Below are 18,420 nucleotides of genomic sequence, written 5' to 3'. Positions count from 1 at the left end.
TATACACTAACAAAACACTTGCATATTTTCAACAACATAAATTAATTATGGTTCAGACAATTTCCCGTTTTAACTAGACTGGGATCCCAGCATCAGATAGTTTTCCCGATTGGGATCCCGGCTTTAAACAGTTCCGATTGGGATCCCAGTGTCCGATATTTATCCCGTTTCATCTAGACTGGAATCCCGGCTTCAGACAGTTATCCCGAATGGGATCCCAGTTTCAGATATTTATCCCGAATGGGATCCCGCCTCCGGATGCTTATCCTGGCTTATCCCGACAATTTCACCGGGATTGCATTGGGATCCCGATCGATCCCGTTTTCGTTTTCTCTTGGGAATGTGTCTGAAAAAACTGTTGATCTCAAATTTAGTTCAAAAAACACAATCTAATTAAAATTAGTTCTCTGCACTTGCTACTTGTTGTTTATATGTCGCACTTGGTCCTTGTGTATATATGTCGTGCAACATTTATGTTTATATGTCAGGCAACATATATGTTTATATGTCAGGTGACATACAAACAACGAGAAGCAAGTGCAGAGAACTAATTTTAATTAGATTGAAAAAAAAAACATATTTTAGTGAATTAATATTCTATTATGCACCTTTCTCTTAATGTCCCAACCATACTCTTGAGAGGACTACATTAGAAAATGTCAACAGGGGTGTGGAAATATTTGTTGTGAGCACTTGTCCCTGGGCAAGTAAAACTGTAAATTTTACTTGTCCAGAAAATAAGTTACTTGCCCTGATGGTCCCAATAAATATTGAAGTATTCCATTGTTAGCTAAGCCTTATATATGATTCTTAGCACTGTTTTGCATCACAAACAAATGAAATCCATTTGATTATGTGTAAAAATTTAGGAAAGTAGGAAATGGGTTAACATCAATGGGACAGAAACCTAACATCAAACCAACCAATGAAATGACATGTAAAGGACAATTTTGCAGCAGTTTTTGAATAAAAATTGTAGCCAGTAGGTACATGTACATATACTAATTTTGATGACAGTGAGTAAAGAAATGGAAACTAATTAATAGATAAACTATTGTTTTTTTTGGGGTTTCTTTCAACTGACACACTTTGTTTTTTCTTGATAATTGTCTTGATGGGCAATAAAATCGTCCCTTCTATTTACCACTTTAACAACAAATAATGTTGAGCTTTCATCTTTAAATAAGACAAAACATTTATTTATTTCCCATCCTAGATAGCCAGGGCCAATCTGATATCCACGATGTCTGAAATTCTCGCTTCTGTATTATTTTTTTTAATGCTGCATGTCCTCCATTTGCGTTTAAGTTTTCTATTCGACTCATTACTATTTTTGTCTTGCTTGTCCGGTGTTTTATTAAGTATTTATCAATCTGAATATCGATACAAAATCTAAAGAAATGACATTTGTGGTGAATGATGGATAAAACCTAATCGACGAACCCGGGTCAATGGACAAAGCCAATGCAATGTTACGCGACTTGGGTTCGCATACTTGTTTTTATTTATTTTGGTAATCGATCTATTTCCGTTATTTATGCAATATTTATGGGTCATGAACATTGATGTTTTTACCTGCTGAACATTGGCTTCTTTTAAATAAATTAAACATCTTTATACGTTTTGAAATTTATTCTATATATTTTTGTTGGATTTGAACTTTGTCTTGTATATTTTTTTACTTGTCCACCGGCAACCAAGACAAAACTAATTACTTGTCCGGTTGTTCAAATGTACGAGTCGGGCGAGTCTGGCATAGCATTTCCACACCCCTGGTCAATTTTTCTAATCAATAATCAAATGATGAGGTCAAGAAATAATTTTTCAAAATGTTAAATTTCAGATGTCCAAAATACACAAACATGTCCCCAACCTGTGTAATGAGCACAGACCTCAATGATCCTTGTTGTACTGCTCCAAAATGTACCTTTGATGCTAATCTTGGTAAAGTACCTCAACCATTACCAACATTTGGAAAGTCTACACTGACATACGCAGTTGTCTCCCCTCAGACTGGAGCAACCCAAAACCAGGGATTTACTAATGCACATATTATTTTGAAAAACACAGTTAACACACCACAACCTCCCACAGTTGATCCAGGAAAACTGTCAGCAGGAGGTTAGTATAGCACTTTCTTTTTTGGGCTTTTAAAAGTAAATTAAGATGTGGGTTAGCACTTATACTGTGGATTCATTTGTTGCTATGGGAACTAATTTTCAAGGATTTAGATTTTTTTCTTAGATTTTTAACTTTATTTTGTATTCAAGCATTATCACTGATTTGAACTATGTTTGACATTTAAATTTGTACCAACAAAATCCTCAAACATATTAAAGTATATAAACAATGAATCCATAGTAATCAAAGTAGTCAAACAAAGTACTGTAAATTCACAAATTATTGCAGGGTTTTTATTATTGGGAAAAATGCAATAGAGTTGTAAACGCAATAATTTAAACTGGCATTTTAAAAAATTTTAAATGAATTAAACAGGATTTTTCTCAAAATCGTAAAAATTAAATTAATGTTAAGACTTTGTTCTCATATAAGCTTTAATGCATAATCATATACGGGGTATATATATATATAAAAAAAAATGACTAGTGTTAAATAATTCAATTGGAAAACCACTGGTCTTATCTATTTAAAAAACAAGAATCGAGAGACACCTATAAACCACATTTACAAATGACCACCACTGAACAACAGTCTCCTGACTTGAGACATATGACTTAGTTTGTCTTAACCTAATGTTAAGAAATTTATACACAATGCTTGACTTTAGTTTGTGTCACATTTACATTTCTTGAGTTATGTCCCTTTGTAGAATTATATGCGGGCAGGGGCATTATCTATGTCCAAAAAGATACATTGTTCATTTTTAGTCCATTGATATTTCCTTACCTGTCTCTTTGATAATGATTTACATGTTGATAATAAATTTGATACATTTTTTGTACAGTTTATTTAAAAAAATGTTTAATAAAAAAAAAAAAGTGAATGTACTTTCTGATCTGAAATTTTGTGATACATTTCAGGATACTGTGAGTATGATGGTAAACGTTATAACGTAGGAGCGACCTGGGAGGTTGGCTGTCAGTATAACTGTATATGTGATGACGGCATAACAGGTCATTACAAATGTGTAGAAAAGTAGGTACTCTGACATTTACAATATTCATATATGTGTTTTGTTCTTTAGATTAGGATACACTGTTTAAATTTTGATTTTAATTTTACATCAAGTTGTTAAATGATGACATTTATTTTGGTCACCAGTACATTTTTCTCAAAAAAATTAAGACTATTTGAAATTTGGAATCAAGCTTCATATGAAAGTTTCTTTACTGCGGGTTCTCTTTTTGACATCTATCACTTATCAACTTGCTGTTTGGTGAAGATGTATAACGGGTTCCATTGCGAGAAATTACTCACAAGCAAACTTGCTTTTTTTTTGTCTAGATGTAATAGATCGACAAATCAATCATAAAAGATTAATTTGAGCAAATAATTTCTGTTCAAAGTTATAATTAAATCATGAAACATATTTAAGACACTATTATATATATTAAAAATTGCTTAAGTGATATTGGGCATGCTCTTCATCAGCATGTCAAACATTTATCTTTAACACTTTATAATTTAGTGAGATGAAATTGCTGTTAAGGTGGTACCCAGCACTTTCACTAAAATTAATTTGGGTCATTTAATTTTCATAAAATTATGTCAAAGTGTTTAGTTTGACCCTTTAACAAAAATATAAAAATTTCAAAAATTTTGAACCAACCGTTTTGTCAGAAAAATTACACTGGTTATATAGCAGTTTGACAAACACCAATTTTGATCATTGAGAAGCTTAATATTCCCTTTACAACACAATGTAATTAAAACATTACGCTGACTTTACAGAGTAATCTCCCTGAAGTGTTAGGTACCATCTTAATGACAAATTACTCTATCTTTTTAGGTGTGTCCACTTTACAAATTTGCCACCAAAATGCTACCTTCTTCAAGATCCATTAAATCCTTGTTGTAAAAAACCTAAGTGTCCAGTTGATCCACAATATGAAATAATCACAGGAGTAAGGACAACACCATCATCCAAACAGGGTAAGAATTGTGGAATAAAGATTACTGTGAATTCAGAAATTATTGCAATTTTTTTTTATTATTGTGAAAAATGCGACAGGATTATAATCGCAATACATTTGTAATTTAAACTTGCATTTTGAAATTTTTTATTTGAATTAGACCAGATTTTTCTCAATATCGCAAAAATAAAAATTCGCATTTTATGCTAAAATGACAAAATTGCAATAATAAATGCACGCAATAATTTCTGAATTTACAGTACATTGATGCAATCAAAACCCTTATGTGGCTAGTTTGATAGTTAACTTTTCTCCAAACTTCATATCTAATTTTGAGATAAACAAAACACAGTACGTTAAGGACAACAGAGTCATCTAAACAAGGTAAGAATTCTGGGATTAAGATATCATTGATGCAATCAAGTCCCTTATGAGGCTGGCTTGATAATTTAAATCTTTTTTCAAGACTATATCTCTAATTTTGATTAAAACAAAACACAGTGCATTGATCACAACACTGATTTCTATGCATAAATATTATAAGAAATTTATCATTGAAATATTTAATTTAATGTCCAAGTTATCAAAATAATATGTTTTTGTCTAACTGTAGACAAGCATTGTATGATGAATCTAATTATCAATGATGTCATATCTAAAATTGGAGTTAACTATCATTTAGAAATAAGGAGATGTGGTATGAATGCCAATGACACAATACCAAAGTTCAAGTAAAGTTGATGTAAGCAATTATAGGCAACCTCATGGCCTTCAACAGTGAGAAAAAAAACATCAAGTTGTTCATAATTGTAGTTGAACCAAATACAATCATTGATACATAGCATTGAGCTTAAAACAGTGAAATCTTTGATTTTAAGTTCCCACTGTAAAATGAATACAACTTTAGCCTTCTTTTGGAGGCCAGTTTTATTAATATGGAGGAAGTAAGATCGCCTTGAGAGCCTACTGACTGATTGCTGTACATGAACTACTTAGACCACACAGCCATCAAGGCCTTTTGCTGATATTGAAGTCTCAGTCTGATAATTGATAAGGCCTCTATGAAAAAAAAAAGTCTTATTTGGTCGGGTTGTTGTCTCTTTGACACATTCCCCATTTCCATTCTCAATTTTATTGTAATCTTTAAAGTTGAAAATATGATTTAGACCCACACATTGTTATTATTTTTGCACTATATTATTTATGCCTCAGATGTTCATTGTATGTAATTCATTACTCTTGTATTCTTAAATTTTTTACTTTTGAATGAAAATGTATAAGAATTGTATCTGTTGCATAAATGTATGTTAAAAAGCATGAAACTTTAGTCATGTGTAAAATCTATAAGAATAAGGTTACATACCTCATAATAACATTAATTTTTCTGTAGGAGTATGTACTTACAACGGACAATACTACCAACAAGGACAAACTTGGTATGATGGTTGTAGTTACCGATGTACCTGTGAAGATGCTGAGAATGGTATTTACAGATGTCTTAGTCGGTAAGCATCCCAACAATTTAAGCATTTTCACATTTGATATAAAATGATTTTTTGGGGGTTTGAAAGCTGTACTTCTCAGAGATCATTGCAGAATAATTTTTAAGGATGGAGCTTTAATAATAGATAAATACAATGTTTGAATAAACATTAACAGATCTTAACCTTTAACAATATTTATGTCTCCAAAGTGTATGTAACTTAATTTTATCACAAAAAAAATCTAACTTAAAAAAATACTGATTAGGAATTATTTATAAACTTATCACAAATAATCTAAAAAATTATGGTTTTCATTATAAAGAGTGGAGCTGGGAGTTGAAGGGATGTAGGTGTACTATTTGTGTGCAAAAATGTCTGCCATTTCTCAAAATACTACAAGTTTTTATAAATTTTTGCACCACAATTTAAAACTTGATTCATTAAGATTAAACAGTGATAATTGCACGTATGTATATAAATGCACACTTTGATTTAAGCAATTACTGTACTTTTATAAGTTGATTTTTTGCAAAATGAAATATTGGTAGAGAAATTGTTCTTTTATTATTTGAATACTTCAAAATGAACTAAGCTGTTTTCATGTTTTTAATTACAATCAGCTTAGATGAAAGCTGTTTCCATGTTCCTATACATTCTATATGCATCTATATATATATCATATGATTATTCAATAGATGTCCAGAGTATCCATTTAGTTCTGACTCTAAATGTAAATTGATCGCTGATCCTCGGGACCCAACATGTTGTCAGATGAGAGTCTGTGTCAATGAGACTTCAGGAACCCAGTCCCCAAATCCTACTCCTGCTATTGTACCACCTGCAAAATATCAGGGAATAGAGACTGGTACTAATGGTAAGTTAGCCTGGTTTCTTATACTCTGCTTCAGAACCTTGAGACTAATGTGATTTCATTGGTTGAATTTTCATTGTTTGGAACAATTTTAGTCAATCACTTTTGTTTTAATGTTCAATTTTTACATATTACCCAAAATGCAATAGAGTCTGAAAAGGTATATTGTTTAACTGTTATAGTGTGCTCTTCTCTAAAATAGAATTATAATTATATTACTGAAAAATGCATTTGAAAAGTGTGTGGGGGATTGAAGTGTTCTAGGAATTTAATGTTATCCAGTTCATTCTATATTAATAATTAAGGAATGACTGTAATATTTTTTCTGTCTAAGAAGAAATAACATAAAAAATGTGGTGCACACTGAATAACGTGCATAGCGGGTTATTTAACACTTGTTAAAATCATTTTCTGCAATTGAAAAAAAGACATATTGGGTGTTAATATCATGTTTCACTTGACAATACAATCTTAATATGTTTGTAGGTAGAAGCAATGTATGTATATACAAAGGTCAGGCATACAAACAAGGAGCTATCTGGGAAGATGGTTGTGATTATACATGTACATGTGAAGATGAATTAAAGGGAGTTTACTCTTGTACAGACAGGTAATAACTTCATAGAAATGAATCATAGAATATAACCCTTTCAGTTCTAATAAACAAACCAGATCAGGTTCCACCCTAAACAAGAGGCTTTACCTGATCAAGAGGTTCCACCTTAAGAAGTGATTCACCTGATCAAATAGCTTCACCTAAAGCAAGCAGCTTCACCTAAAGCAAGCAGCTTCACCTGAGCAATGATTTCAACTTTTTAAAAAGCTGTGGATAAAATTTGAATCGAACAAACCATGGGGAAATAAATTCATTATACATCAATAATTTTTGCTGTAAATATGTGAACTTTCCTATATCAACAAAATATTCAGAAAACTTATAACTAATGAAATATTATAAATCTACAGTGCATTTAAGGTGGTACCTAACACTACAGGGAGATAACTCTGTAAAATCAGCTAAACATTTTAATTACGTTATGTTGTTAAGGGAATATTAAGCTTCTAAATGATCAAAATTAGTATTTGTCAAACTGCTATATAACCAGTGTAATTTTTCTGAGAAAACGGTTGGTTCAAATTATTTGATTTTTTTATATTTTTGTCAAAGGGACAAAGTCTATACTTTGTCAAAATTTTATGAAATTTAAACGAGCCAAATTAATTTTAGTGAAAGTGTTGGGTACCACCTTAAATCTATTGTGTTATGGGTTTTCAATGGCTTCATTACAGCTTTCAATTTTGTGAGGGTAACACAAAGTTTTTTCCGCTAATTAACCTTTATTTATCGTTAGGTGCCCAGTATACATCAATCTACAACCTGGTTGTGAGATGGTGAGAGACTTCAGTAATCCATGTTGTAAGAAGCCACAGTGTACAGTGACTGGACCACCACCTACCCGTGTCTACTATAATATAACTAATCTTCCACCAACACTCGCACCTCAATTACGTAAGTTGATATTAAAATTGTTTTTTTCAAATCTAAAGCATAAAATTGAAAAGTTGACAATGATTTTTTATTGATCACAAAGCTGTTCTCTGTACTCACAAGAAGTTTTCTCGAGAGAGTTCTTTTAGTAGTTGATGAAATGAAAAGTGTTTTAATTGAAAAAAAACATCAATACAATTTAAGTATAAGATCTTTTTAGGAATTATATTATGAATGCTTCTATTAATTTTGTTTGAATAAAGACTTTTGTGGCTGGATGAAGTTGGAAGTTAACAAAATATTTGTTAATAGATGAATAAATTTTTTATGCCCAATTTATGAGCATTATGTTTTTCTGGTCTGTGCATCCGTCCGTTGGTCTGTTCGTCCGTCCATCTGTCCCGCTTCAGGTTAAAGTTTTTGTCAAGGTAGTTTTTGATGAAGTTGAAGTCCAACCGACTTCAAACTTATTACACATGTTCCCTATGATATGATCTTTCTAATTTTAATGCCAAATAAGAGATTTCCCCCCCCTCCCCCCCATTTTCAGCGTTCTCTAAACATAGATAATGATAGTGCGGATGGGGCATCCATGTACTGGGGACACATTCTTGTTTATTAATAAAAAAAAAAAAATTCTTACAGAGTTTTGTGTATACAAGGGAGTACGCTACTTACAAGGCCAGGAATGGGACGATGGATGTAGTTTCAAATGTCGATGTGATGACTCCAGCAGAGGAATATACACTTGTAATCAAAGGTGTGTTAGAGAATCATTTTATTATGAAAACAGCTGTTAATCAACCTCAAATTATTTGTTAGAAGTGCCCTAGTGTCTTCTGTAATCTTCTATGGCTAGGAGACTTTTAACCATGAAGAATCAATCAAAAATATCTAAGAAGGTCTAACTTGTTGCTAAACACTCTTGAAAAATTGTACATTTGCAACTCCTTTTAAGGAATGACTAATATTTTTCTGTCTATGAAGAAATTACATCAAATATGTGGTGTACACTCAATAATCTGTGTAGGGGGTTATTTTAAAGTGTCCACATTTTTTATGTTATTTCAAATAGACACGATAAAATGTTACAATTATTTCTTATAATTTAATTCTAAATTGTAAACCATGGAAAAACATTGATTACGTCACGGCCACATGGCATAATTATGTCTATGAGCTGATAAACAAAACAACATCAGCCAATCAGAAGATGCGTTACATCAAAAATTAAATTATTAAGAACTATTGTTGATGATTGTAACTGCCATCATACATAATAGCGACTATTAGTAAACATTAAAATAATTTAAAAAAAACTAAGTATAAAACAATCTCCAAAGCTTGTGTTAACTTTATCAGTCAGGGGTACTACTTTTTCAAGTAATTTTTATTTACTTGAAGAAGTAAAAAAAAATTTACACATAAGTAAATTTGTAGGATACTTATACAAGTGAATTTCATTTACTTGTATAGGTAAAAAAAAATTGGCTTAGTTATGTCCCTTAAACATTCAGAATTTTTTACTTGTATAAGTAAAAAAAAGTCATTCTTTTTTCTTTTCTTGAATTCTTAAGATTTCTTTGCTCTAATAGAATTTTAAATTGTGTACCATTTGCAGATGTCTTAACTAATCATTTACACTTAATCAGTTTCTTTGTTGAATTAATGAGATGAAAAATTGAACTGTAATAAAAAAATTGAGCAAACCTGGGAAAAATCATTAAGCATGATTTTACATCTCAAAACTTGAGGATTTTTGTGGGATTGTAAGAAAAAATTTACTTATACAAGTAAATTTTTGAGATAATTAAGGGGAGATTATTCAAACATTATTTATTTACTTATATGTGTATATTTTTTTTTTACTTCTTCAAGTAAATAAAATTAACTTGTACAAGTAGTACCCCTGATGTATATGGAATAAAGTAGTGAAAACATGTAGTGGTATGTAGGCAAAACTTTAAATGGTAATGACATGTTTTAGTTATTTTGATCTATACTGGGATAGTAGATCTTAAAATTTTTAGATGATGTCAATTTTTCAGAGAACAGAAAATAACGGTCTTTATTTATAAATATATTATTAAATCTGAACTGTCAGTTGTTAGATTGAAGTATTTTAATGCACTTTTCATATGATATTTAAGGATGGAAAAAAAAAGCTTAAAGCAAAGACGGGGAGAATTCCTTACTACTTTTACTCTCTGAAATATTATGATATATATACAGATTATTGTTTTGCTAGGTGTGCTGCAATTGAACCAAATATTCAACCTGGATGTACCTTGAAAACAGATCCTAGAGATGCTTGTTGTCTGGCCCAGGTCTGTACAGAAGTTACCCCAACACCAGGCCCAGGATCAACCAATGGACCAACACAGGTACCAACATTGAAACCCAATCTGATCACTGGACAGGTCTATATACCAACACCATCACGTATACCTGGACAACCAATACCGACTCCTGCTAAACTAGGTAATGTTTTTAGTATGAACTAGCTTTCTTTGACCCCTTTGGGTTGCTGTTTTCTGTCATCCATTTGTCATGAATAGTTTATTATCTATAATCTACTTTAAAATGAATGGTATGGTTTAAAATTTCAGTTTTTGTTGATAATTCTAATTTCTTCATTGAATGTTCTAGTATCTACAAACATTTCACAAAAGCAGGGGCCTCTTAGGCTAAGTGGTTGAAGTAGTTCATTCATAGTGATCCGTTACCAGTACACATTGAAGTTGTGATAATGAACTCCACACTTTGAAGGTGTGTTTGACTCCTATCTTAATTGACAATGAATGTCAGTGTTAGGCTGAAGGTTGGTGGCCTCCATGATATAGCTAAGAATGTCAGTGTTAGGCTGAAGGTTGGTGGCCTCCATGATATAGCTAAGAATGTCAGTTTGAGGCTGAAGGTTGGTGGCCTCCATGATGTAGCTAAGAATGTCAGTTTGAGGCTGAAGGTTGGTGGCCTCCATGATATAGCTAAGAATGTCAGTTTGAGGCTGAAGGTTGGTGGCCTCCATGATGTAGCTAAGAATGTCAGTTTGAGGCTGAAGGTTGGTGGCCTCCATGATATAGCTAAGTGTGTTAAAAGAGGTCTTCAACACCAACAGTCAATCAATCACACTAAAATCAATGTTTTCCTGAGGCCAAATAAAGATATATGTGTGGTTCCAGTTACCCTACCTTCCCTGCTTTTTTGTCTTTAAAATAGCCTACCCTAAAGATTTTCTTGTCATTTTTCATCAAGCACTGTTAAAGTCAGAATGTTGCTCCCATAGAATCAATGGTAAAAAAAACATAAAATTAAAAAAAATCCCTACCTATCTACCCTAACTTATTTTCGATGTAACTGGAACCACACATACTATTTTATTTGGCCTGAGCTCTTAGTTAACAGACTGATTTGCAAAAGAAAAATCAAGAAGGTACATATTTAGTGATAATTTATAATTGACGAAAAGATAGATGGCAAGAACTGTGAAGTAGAATATTATAAAGTTAACTTTGTAACTGGCTTTGTAGTTAAACACTGCAAATATACACTTTCCACCTGTTCAGATTCTTGAATTAATTTGGTGTAAGTGTAAATACAGAAATTATTACGTGCATTTATTAATGCCTTTTTTTTTAAAGAAATTACTTAAATCAAGAGGAAAAGCTGCATGTGTACAGATATATGCATCAGGTATCTGAATGTGATTTCTCATTAATGCAATACTCACCCAGTCGCATTATTCTTATGAATAAAAACCTCACAATAATTTCTGAGTTTACAGAAATTGATATAAAGCAAAGACAAAATCTAATTTATATATTAATGGCATAATTATATTAAATATTTTGTAGGTGTCTGTATATACAAAGGTCGTCAGTATTCTCAAGGTCAAAAATTTGATGATGGATGTGACTTTGATTGTGTTTGTTTCAATGCAATGGAAGGAAAATACAGATGTTCTCCAAAGTAAGATTTTAGCATTAATCATACAGAAACTAAGGAAGTATTGTTTTGATGATTTTTCAATTATATCCCGTTTTCATTTTAATGGTTTATTTGATTGCACCATTACATGTGAGGGTCTATAGTCGCCGTCACATAAAATTGGCACCATGTTTTTAGTAAAAAAAAGTTTAAATATCGACCGCGTTTACTAAAGATCATGTTTTTCAATTAGCGGAATAAAAATCCTGTCCAAATATCCACTACTGTCCTACCTTTTATTGTGTTTGCACTGTATAATCCTGACCTTCACATTTTTCAACATTATTTACAGTGTAAAACCACCATCTTGGTTTCTATGAGGATCCCTTATTCCATAACATTCGTTACTCTCCGGTAATATCATTGTCATTGATGATACAATTTCCCGCGCTTTTTTACGTAAAGATGACGAAAAGCTCCGAGAGACACAAGAAAATGGAGAGCACGTGGAACTCCACGGCAACACTTCCGGTAATAACAATGTCGGATTCCACCATACAAAATAATCTTGAATTATGTGAAGGTCAGGATTATACAGTGCAAACACAATAAAAGGTAGAACAGTAGTAGATATTTGGACCAGATTTTTATTCCGCTAATTGAAAAACATGATCTTTAGTAAATGCGGTCGATATTTAAGAAAATTTTGACAAAAAACATGGTGCCAATTTTATGTGACGGCGACTATAGTGTGATTTCCTATTGTAACAGTATTAGAGATGTTCTAATAGGAAGTCCAGTGTAACTGAAGAACATTTTACAAAAATATTCACTTGTAATTTCAATTTTCAACAGGTAGGAGTTCTATAATGTTTTGACTCCATTTACTGAAAAAACTAAGATAAAAATGTTATGTTGAATCTTCAGATTGTTTGAATTATTAATTAGAAATCAATATTATTATATAAATCTTGATTTCTAATTTATATAATTTTTTTCAATTCTGTAAAAGTCGATTAAATGTTACTCCCTTTAATATGATTGAATAATCATGTAATGGTTTCATTTGTATTTTATGAATTTGTTTTGCTTTTTAGATGTCCAGTCTATACAGATATCCCAACAACCTGCAGACTGGTCAAAAATCCAAGGAAACCATGTTGTCAGATACCTGAATGTTATAGTATAGCAACTCAAACGCCAACTCCTGGTGTCACAATAAGTCCTAAACCATACACTGGCCCAGTAACACCAACCCCAACACCATATGTCGGTCCAATAACACCAAGTCCAAAACCATCCATTCCACTAACACCAAGTGGGACACCAACACAACAACCAATACCAACACAGCCAACAAGTGAGTAGCTTTCCAGCTCATTCTTTCTGTTATCAATAGGAATTATTTAGCAAGAAGACATGGCACAGTTTGGAGATAAATGTGTGTTTTGGTGGGATTTGAATACACTATTATTTTATTTCATCATGCACAAAATTTATTTTAAATTATTTTGTATTTGTCTATAAGGCATCTTAAAAAAAACCCACTACCATTTGTTCAATTTTTGTCTTCTGTAATGTTATACAAAATAAAGACCAATACATTTTATATCAGACTGTTAAAAATGAATTTCTAATGGACAATTCCTTCTCACTTTGCTATAAATATTTATATATATTTGTAGATGTGTGTGTTTACAAAGGTGTTCCCTATACACAAGGTCAGAAATGGTTTGATGGATGTGATTTCTCATGTGTATGTGAAGACGGATCAACTGGAGTATATAGATGTAACAATAGGTATGAACCATATAATAATGAAAAAGCATAGTTGATTTTCTCTGTTTTGTTAATTTTTTCTCTAAAGGCAATGCATGAAAAACACTGAACTTTTTTTTTTAAGATTTAGGGAATATTTTCACGTTTTTTTTTTTAAGATTTAGGTAATATTTTCATGCTTTCAAGAACATTGTCAATATGGCAAAATTATACAATGTGGATCTAATAAACTCAGATTTATGTTAAAAATATTTGATAATTACATTCATTTATATAATGAAAATTAAAGAGATTCAGTTGAAAAGTGTTAATATGCAAAGTGTATGGTTAAGTTTTTTTTGTAAATTCATTAAAGCATCATTTTTATAATGGTATGTGTATTAATCTTTGAAATAGGAAACAGTGTTAGACTTTCCCTCCTCCTTTTTATGAACTAGTCTTATAAAGTTGTAAAATTGTATACAATATTTATTCTAGATGTCCCCAATATATGCAGTCTGACTCGAGCTGTTCTATGCAGCCTGATCCAAAGGACCCACTATGTTGTAAAGTACCAGTATGTACCCCAAGACCAGATCAGACCACACCCCAATACCAGACAATTCCAACCAGGGTAATTGATGGTGGTCTTGGAACTGTGACCCCATCACCCAGACCTAATCCAACACCAGATGTAAAGATCACACCTGTACCAGTATTTACTCCTTACCCATTACCTACGCTACAAACTCCATCAACATGGATGACAGACCCAACACCTTCCCAGAAACCAGTATATCAACGTAAGTAGTATATCAATGCATTAAGAATCCTACTTATACCATGCATAAACATAGCCAATGGTACCAAACCATACTCTGGGGGTTCTTATGGGGTTCCGGAAGAGAGAAAAATGTGCCATAAACAAAGAATAGAGAAAAATGTAACAACAAAAAGAAAAGAGATTATTGGGGTGCTTAAATATAAAGAATACAGATTATTGGGGTAAAGGAAGATTTGAAAAAAAGGCTGAAAAATTAGAATACAGAAATGAAAACATCCAAGCTCTCATAATCTAAAAAGTTTTTATGAAAATCACGCCATAATAACCTACATTTATGCTTGGAGAATTGATATTTTTCAAAAACATTTTTATATTAATTAAGTTTGTGTATTGTTGATTTTTAGGCAATACCTGTGTATACAAGGGTCAATCCTACAATCCAGGACAGAAATGGCAAGATGGCTGCCAGTATGATTGTGTCTGCCTAGATGATCAAGGACACTACAGATGCACAGAAAAGTAATTTCATTATATTTGAAACATTGAGGGATTTGCAGCTTTCCATGTGGTGATGACACCTGTCAATTATTCAAAATTATTACCATGGTGACAGTTTATACACATTACTATTGAAGAATGTCTTATCTATTTTAGTTTTGTAAAATTTCATGCAAGATGTATTTGAATAGACCAGATGTTTACACAGGTGTTAATTGAGCTTCCTCTATAATGCTTTACTTTCCTTTTAATAGAAGTGCTAAAGATTTGATTGACGTTTTAATGGGTCATGATAATTATTGTCTCATAAACTGCTGAGAATAGCCTACTTAAAAAGCTCCAAGCATCCTACAAGCATGTTCGGAGCTTCCTCGTAAGAATAAATCTATGATCCCTTAGATGTCTTTTTTAATGAACATGTGTAGTTGTGTTGCTGACTAATTAATTCTTATACTCAACATCTCTTTTTCTTATTCACATTAAAACTTCTGTGAATAAATGTAGGTGTAGAGTATATGTCAATGAAAAAGCAACCAAACAACAAAAATAATCAAAAGACATGTAGACAGCAGCATACATCTTCAACAATAAACAAGTGACAACAATATGTCATTATGAAATCATTTTCTGTTTAATTTGAAAATTTACATTGAAGTAAAAAAAAAAATTACTATAATGTTGTAAAGACTTTCAGGCAAATTGCCTTTTAAGAATCTAAAGCATTCTGGGTAACTTTTTTTCAAACATGCATACCAAAAGGTTGTGATTGGTTAATATCCTGAAATTACCAAATGATATTCAACCAATGACATGATGTTATTTACAATTTGGGATACACACTATAAATTTACCCATAGTTTTATTGATTCTGAAATGGCAAATTCTAACATTAATCACTCCAATGACTTCCTTTTATTGTGTGATAATAAAGAATTTAAATTTGATTTTATTTTTGGCACTTAACAGGATTATTTGTATATACAAAATTAAGATTAATTAACAAAATTTGTCTAATTAGTGTTCTTTTTTCAAGGCAGTAAGTTACATGCAATATTTTAAATGTATTACTTTTTTCACCATAATTTTGTTTACATATTGGAAAAGCTATTCCCAATGATATGAAAATAGTTTTTAATTTTGTTTTGTTACAGATGTCCAGCCTACACTAATTTGTCACCTGGATGTCGTCTGGTTATGGATGTTTCAAATCCCTGTTGTCAGAAACCATATTGTCCACCTACACCAACTCCAAATCCATTTACCTTAACTCCACCAAAACCACAGACTGTTCTACCAGCAAGTAAGTACACACCACTGGTCATAAATTTAAAATATTGATATTGATCCATTGTGTTACCAACTGCTGCTTAAATTAAGGACAGCCCATCGATTGTCATTTGTAATCTTTCAATATACCGGTATAGACCATATTTTCATATGTTTTCCCCTAAATTGAGTGTTGGAAACCTTGCAAAATATAAGGCACATTTTTGGTAATATCATTTATATATAAATAAACCATTGATTGTTGAAATACTGTAAAATTTGATAAACAACCAATATTTGATGATGGAAGTTAAGATTGGTTGATTGCTTTTTGGTGATTAACGCCACTTTCAGTACTGTTGACTATTTTGTGGCAGCCAGTTGTTATTTGGTTTAGGAAGTCAGAATTCCAGGAGAGAACCAGAACCTTTGGCAGTCAGTTGTTATTTGGTTTAGGAAGTCAGAATTCCAGGAGAGAACCAGAACCTTTGGCAGGAAAGCTGGCAATTATAGTCAAGATTTGAGTCAAGCATACCTGCCAGGTTCTAGCTCACCACCTCATTGTTGACAGGCTAGTCATATAATTAATAAGACCGCTCCGGCACCGAGACCCTAATAATGACAGTAAGGCAATTTGTTTTTTTGTTGTAGGAAAAAAATATCCTTAGATATATATATATTTCATTGCAGCATACTGTGTATACAATGGAGTACAGTTTAAGCAAGGTCAGACATGGAATGATGGCTGTGATCTTCGTTGTATTTGTGAAAACTCCAAAACAGGCTTCTACAGATGTGACGACAGGTAAGAATTAACCATTTTCAAATTGGTAATATCAGGTAAAAAGTCATATTTACATAAAAATGCTATCTATGGATTCATTATTATTTGTGGGATACCAATTTTCATGGATTTCCTTGGTACAGGTCAACCAGGAATTTAAATGTTCAACAACATAAATATTATCTGTGTGCTTAAATGTTGACTTTTGTTAAACTACGAAATCAAGTATTCATAAAAATATCATTTTTCCAAAGTCCATGAAAACTGGTTGACTCAAAAAACAAATGAATCCACAGTATCTATTTTATATTTCAATGACAAATTTCATCAATAATGTCATGTTTTACTTTCTGTTTGAAGACGCAGATGAAAAAGTGAAAAAGTCAAATTTTGCTAACAAAGCAGAAGTTATGTTTTCTGATACTTTGCTTTGAAAAGAGGGGGATGGGGGAGGTTAACAATTGTGCATTCTTGTTCATATTGAATATGTACATCAAACTAATTATACACTATAATTTTAGATGTCCACAATGGCCCCAGTTACCACAAGGATGCAGTCTAACAACAGATCCCAATGATGTTTGTTGTAAGAAACCAATTTGTACACCAGAGGTCATGACACCACCACCAACATATGTTCCAACTGTAGCTCCAACATTGTTTCCAAACCAACCAACACCATCACCGCAACCGACACAACCACCAACACCATATACCTTTACATTACCAACTCCAGTCAGAACAGGATACTCAGGTAGGATACAGTAAGATATGGAAACAATAAATATTATCCCACTTCATTAATACTTCAATAATCCAATCTAACAGACAAAACTTGGAAATGTAAAAAAAAAAGGACAGTATCAAATTAAATGGACATATCCCTGACATTTTTCAGATCATTGAAAAAAATAATGTGCTCTTAATGCTTGCTACTTTCGTTGAGAGTTTAATAAAATTCCAATTCTCTAGATTTGATTTGTGTACAGCTGATAATCATCAAATTCTAATGAAACATTTTTTTCACATGTTTATCATATCTATTATTTTTTGAATTTGTTAAAATCATGAATTTGCCATTCTGTGGAATAAGTTGGAAGATTATAATTTCAGGTTTTATGTCTTAAACTTACCATTGTTTATATTTTGCTAGATAATTGTATGTACAAGGGAGTAGCTCATACACAGGGACAGAAATGGGACGATGGATGTTCACTGGAGTGTGAATGTCTCGATCAAAAGACAGGAAGATATCGCTGTCAGAGCAAGTATGTATTTATAGATTATTGTGTAAACATATATCTTTTATTCATTTTTGGGTAAAGATTGCATGAAATGCAATCAAAACTCTATGTTACTGACTTGAGATCTAAATCTTCCAAGGTTGATCGCTACCTTTTTGATACACAAAATATAGTGCATTGATCATAATATTCTATACATCCTATACATGAACATTTCTAGA

At 31.9% G+C, this 18,420-nt stretch overlaps 1 protein-coding gene across 2 annotated transcripts in view; it reads left to right on the top strand.

Annotated features, from left to right (window-relative positions):
* LOC143080127 (uncharacterized) overlaps positions 1–18,420 on the top strand; it is a 96,394-nt gene that overhangs the window by 27,012 nt on the left and 50,962 nt on the right. For both annotated transcript variants that reach the window (XM_076255824.1, XM_076255823.1), the window contains exons 18-35: positions 1,844–2,121; positions 3,042–3,156; positions 3,971–4,113; positions 5,485–5,599; positions 6,274–6,452; positions 6,936–7,059; positions 7,802–7,959; positions 8,584–8,698; positions 10,187–10,419; positions 11,793–11,907; positions 12,963–13,225; positions 13,551–13,665; positions 14,122–14,426; positions 14,812–14,926; positions 16,057–16,205; positions 16,862–16,976; positions 17,477–17,709; positions 18,109–18,223. In XM_076255824.1, the coding sequence (XP_076111939.1) occupies positions 1,844–2,121; positions 3,042–3,156; positions 3,971–4,113; positions 5,485–5,599; positions 6,274–6,452; positions 6,936–7,059; positions 7,802–7,959; positions 8,584–8,698; positions 10,187–10,419; positions 11,793–11,907; positions 12,963–13,225; positions 13,551–13,665; positions 14,122–14,426; positions 14,812–14,926; positions 16,057–16,205; positions 16,862–16,976; positions 17,477–17,709; positions 18,109–18,223 (2,985 nt within the window). The remainder of the gene's footprint in view (positions 1–1,843; positions 2,122–3,041; positions 3,157–3,970; positions 4,114–5,484; positions 5,600–6,273; positions 6,453–6,935; positions 7,060–7,801; positions 7,960–8,583; positions 8,699–10,186; positions 10,420–11,792; positions 11,908–12,962; positions 13,226–13,550; positions 13,666–14,121; positions 14,427–14,811; positions 14,927–16,056; positions 16,206–16,861; positions 16,977–17,476; positions 17,710–18,108; positions 18,224–18,420) is intronic.

The sequence above is a fragment of the Mytilus galloprovincialis genome, chromosome 6 (genome assembly GCF_965363235.1).
Source record: "Mytilus galloprovincialis chromosome 6, xbMytGall1.hap1.1, whole genome shotgun sequence".
Lineage (NCBI taxonomy): Eukaryota > Metazoa > Mollusca > Bivalvia > Mytilida > Mytilidae > Mytilus > Mytilus galloprovincialis.
This window is presented reverse-complemented; position numbering and strand designations above follow the sequence as displayed.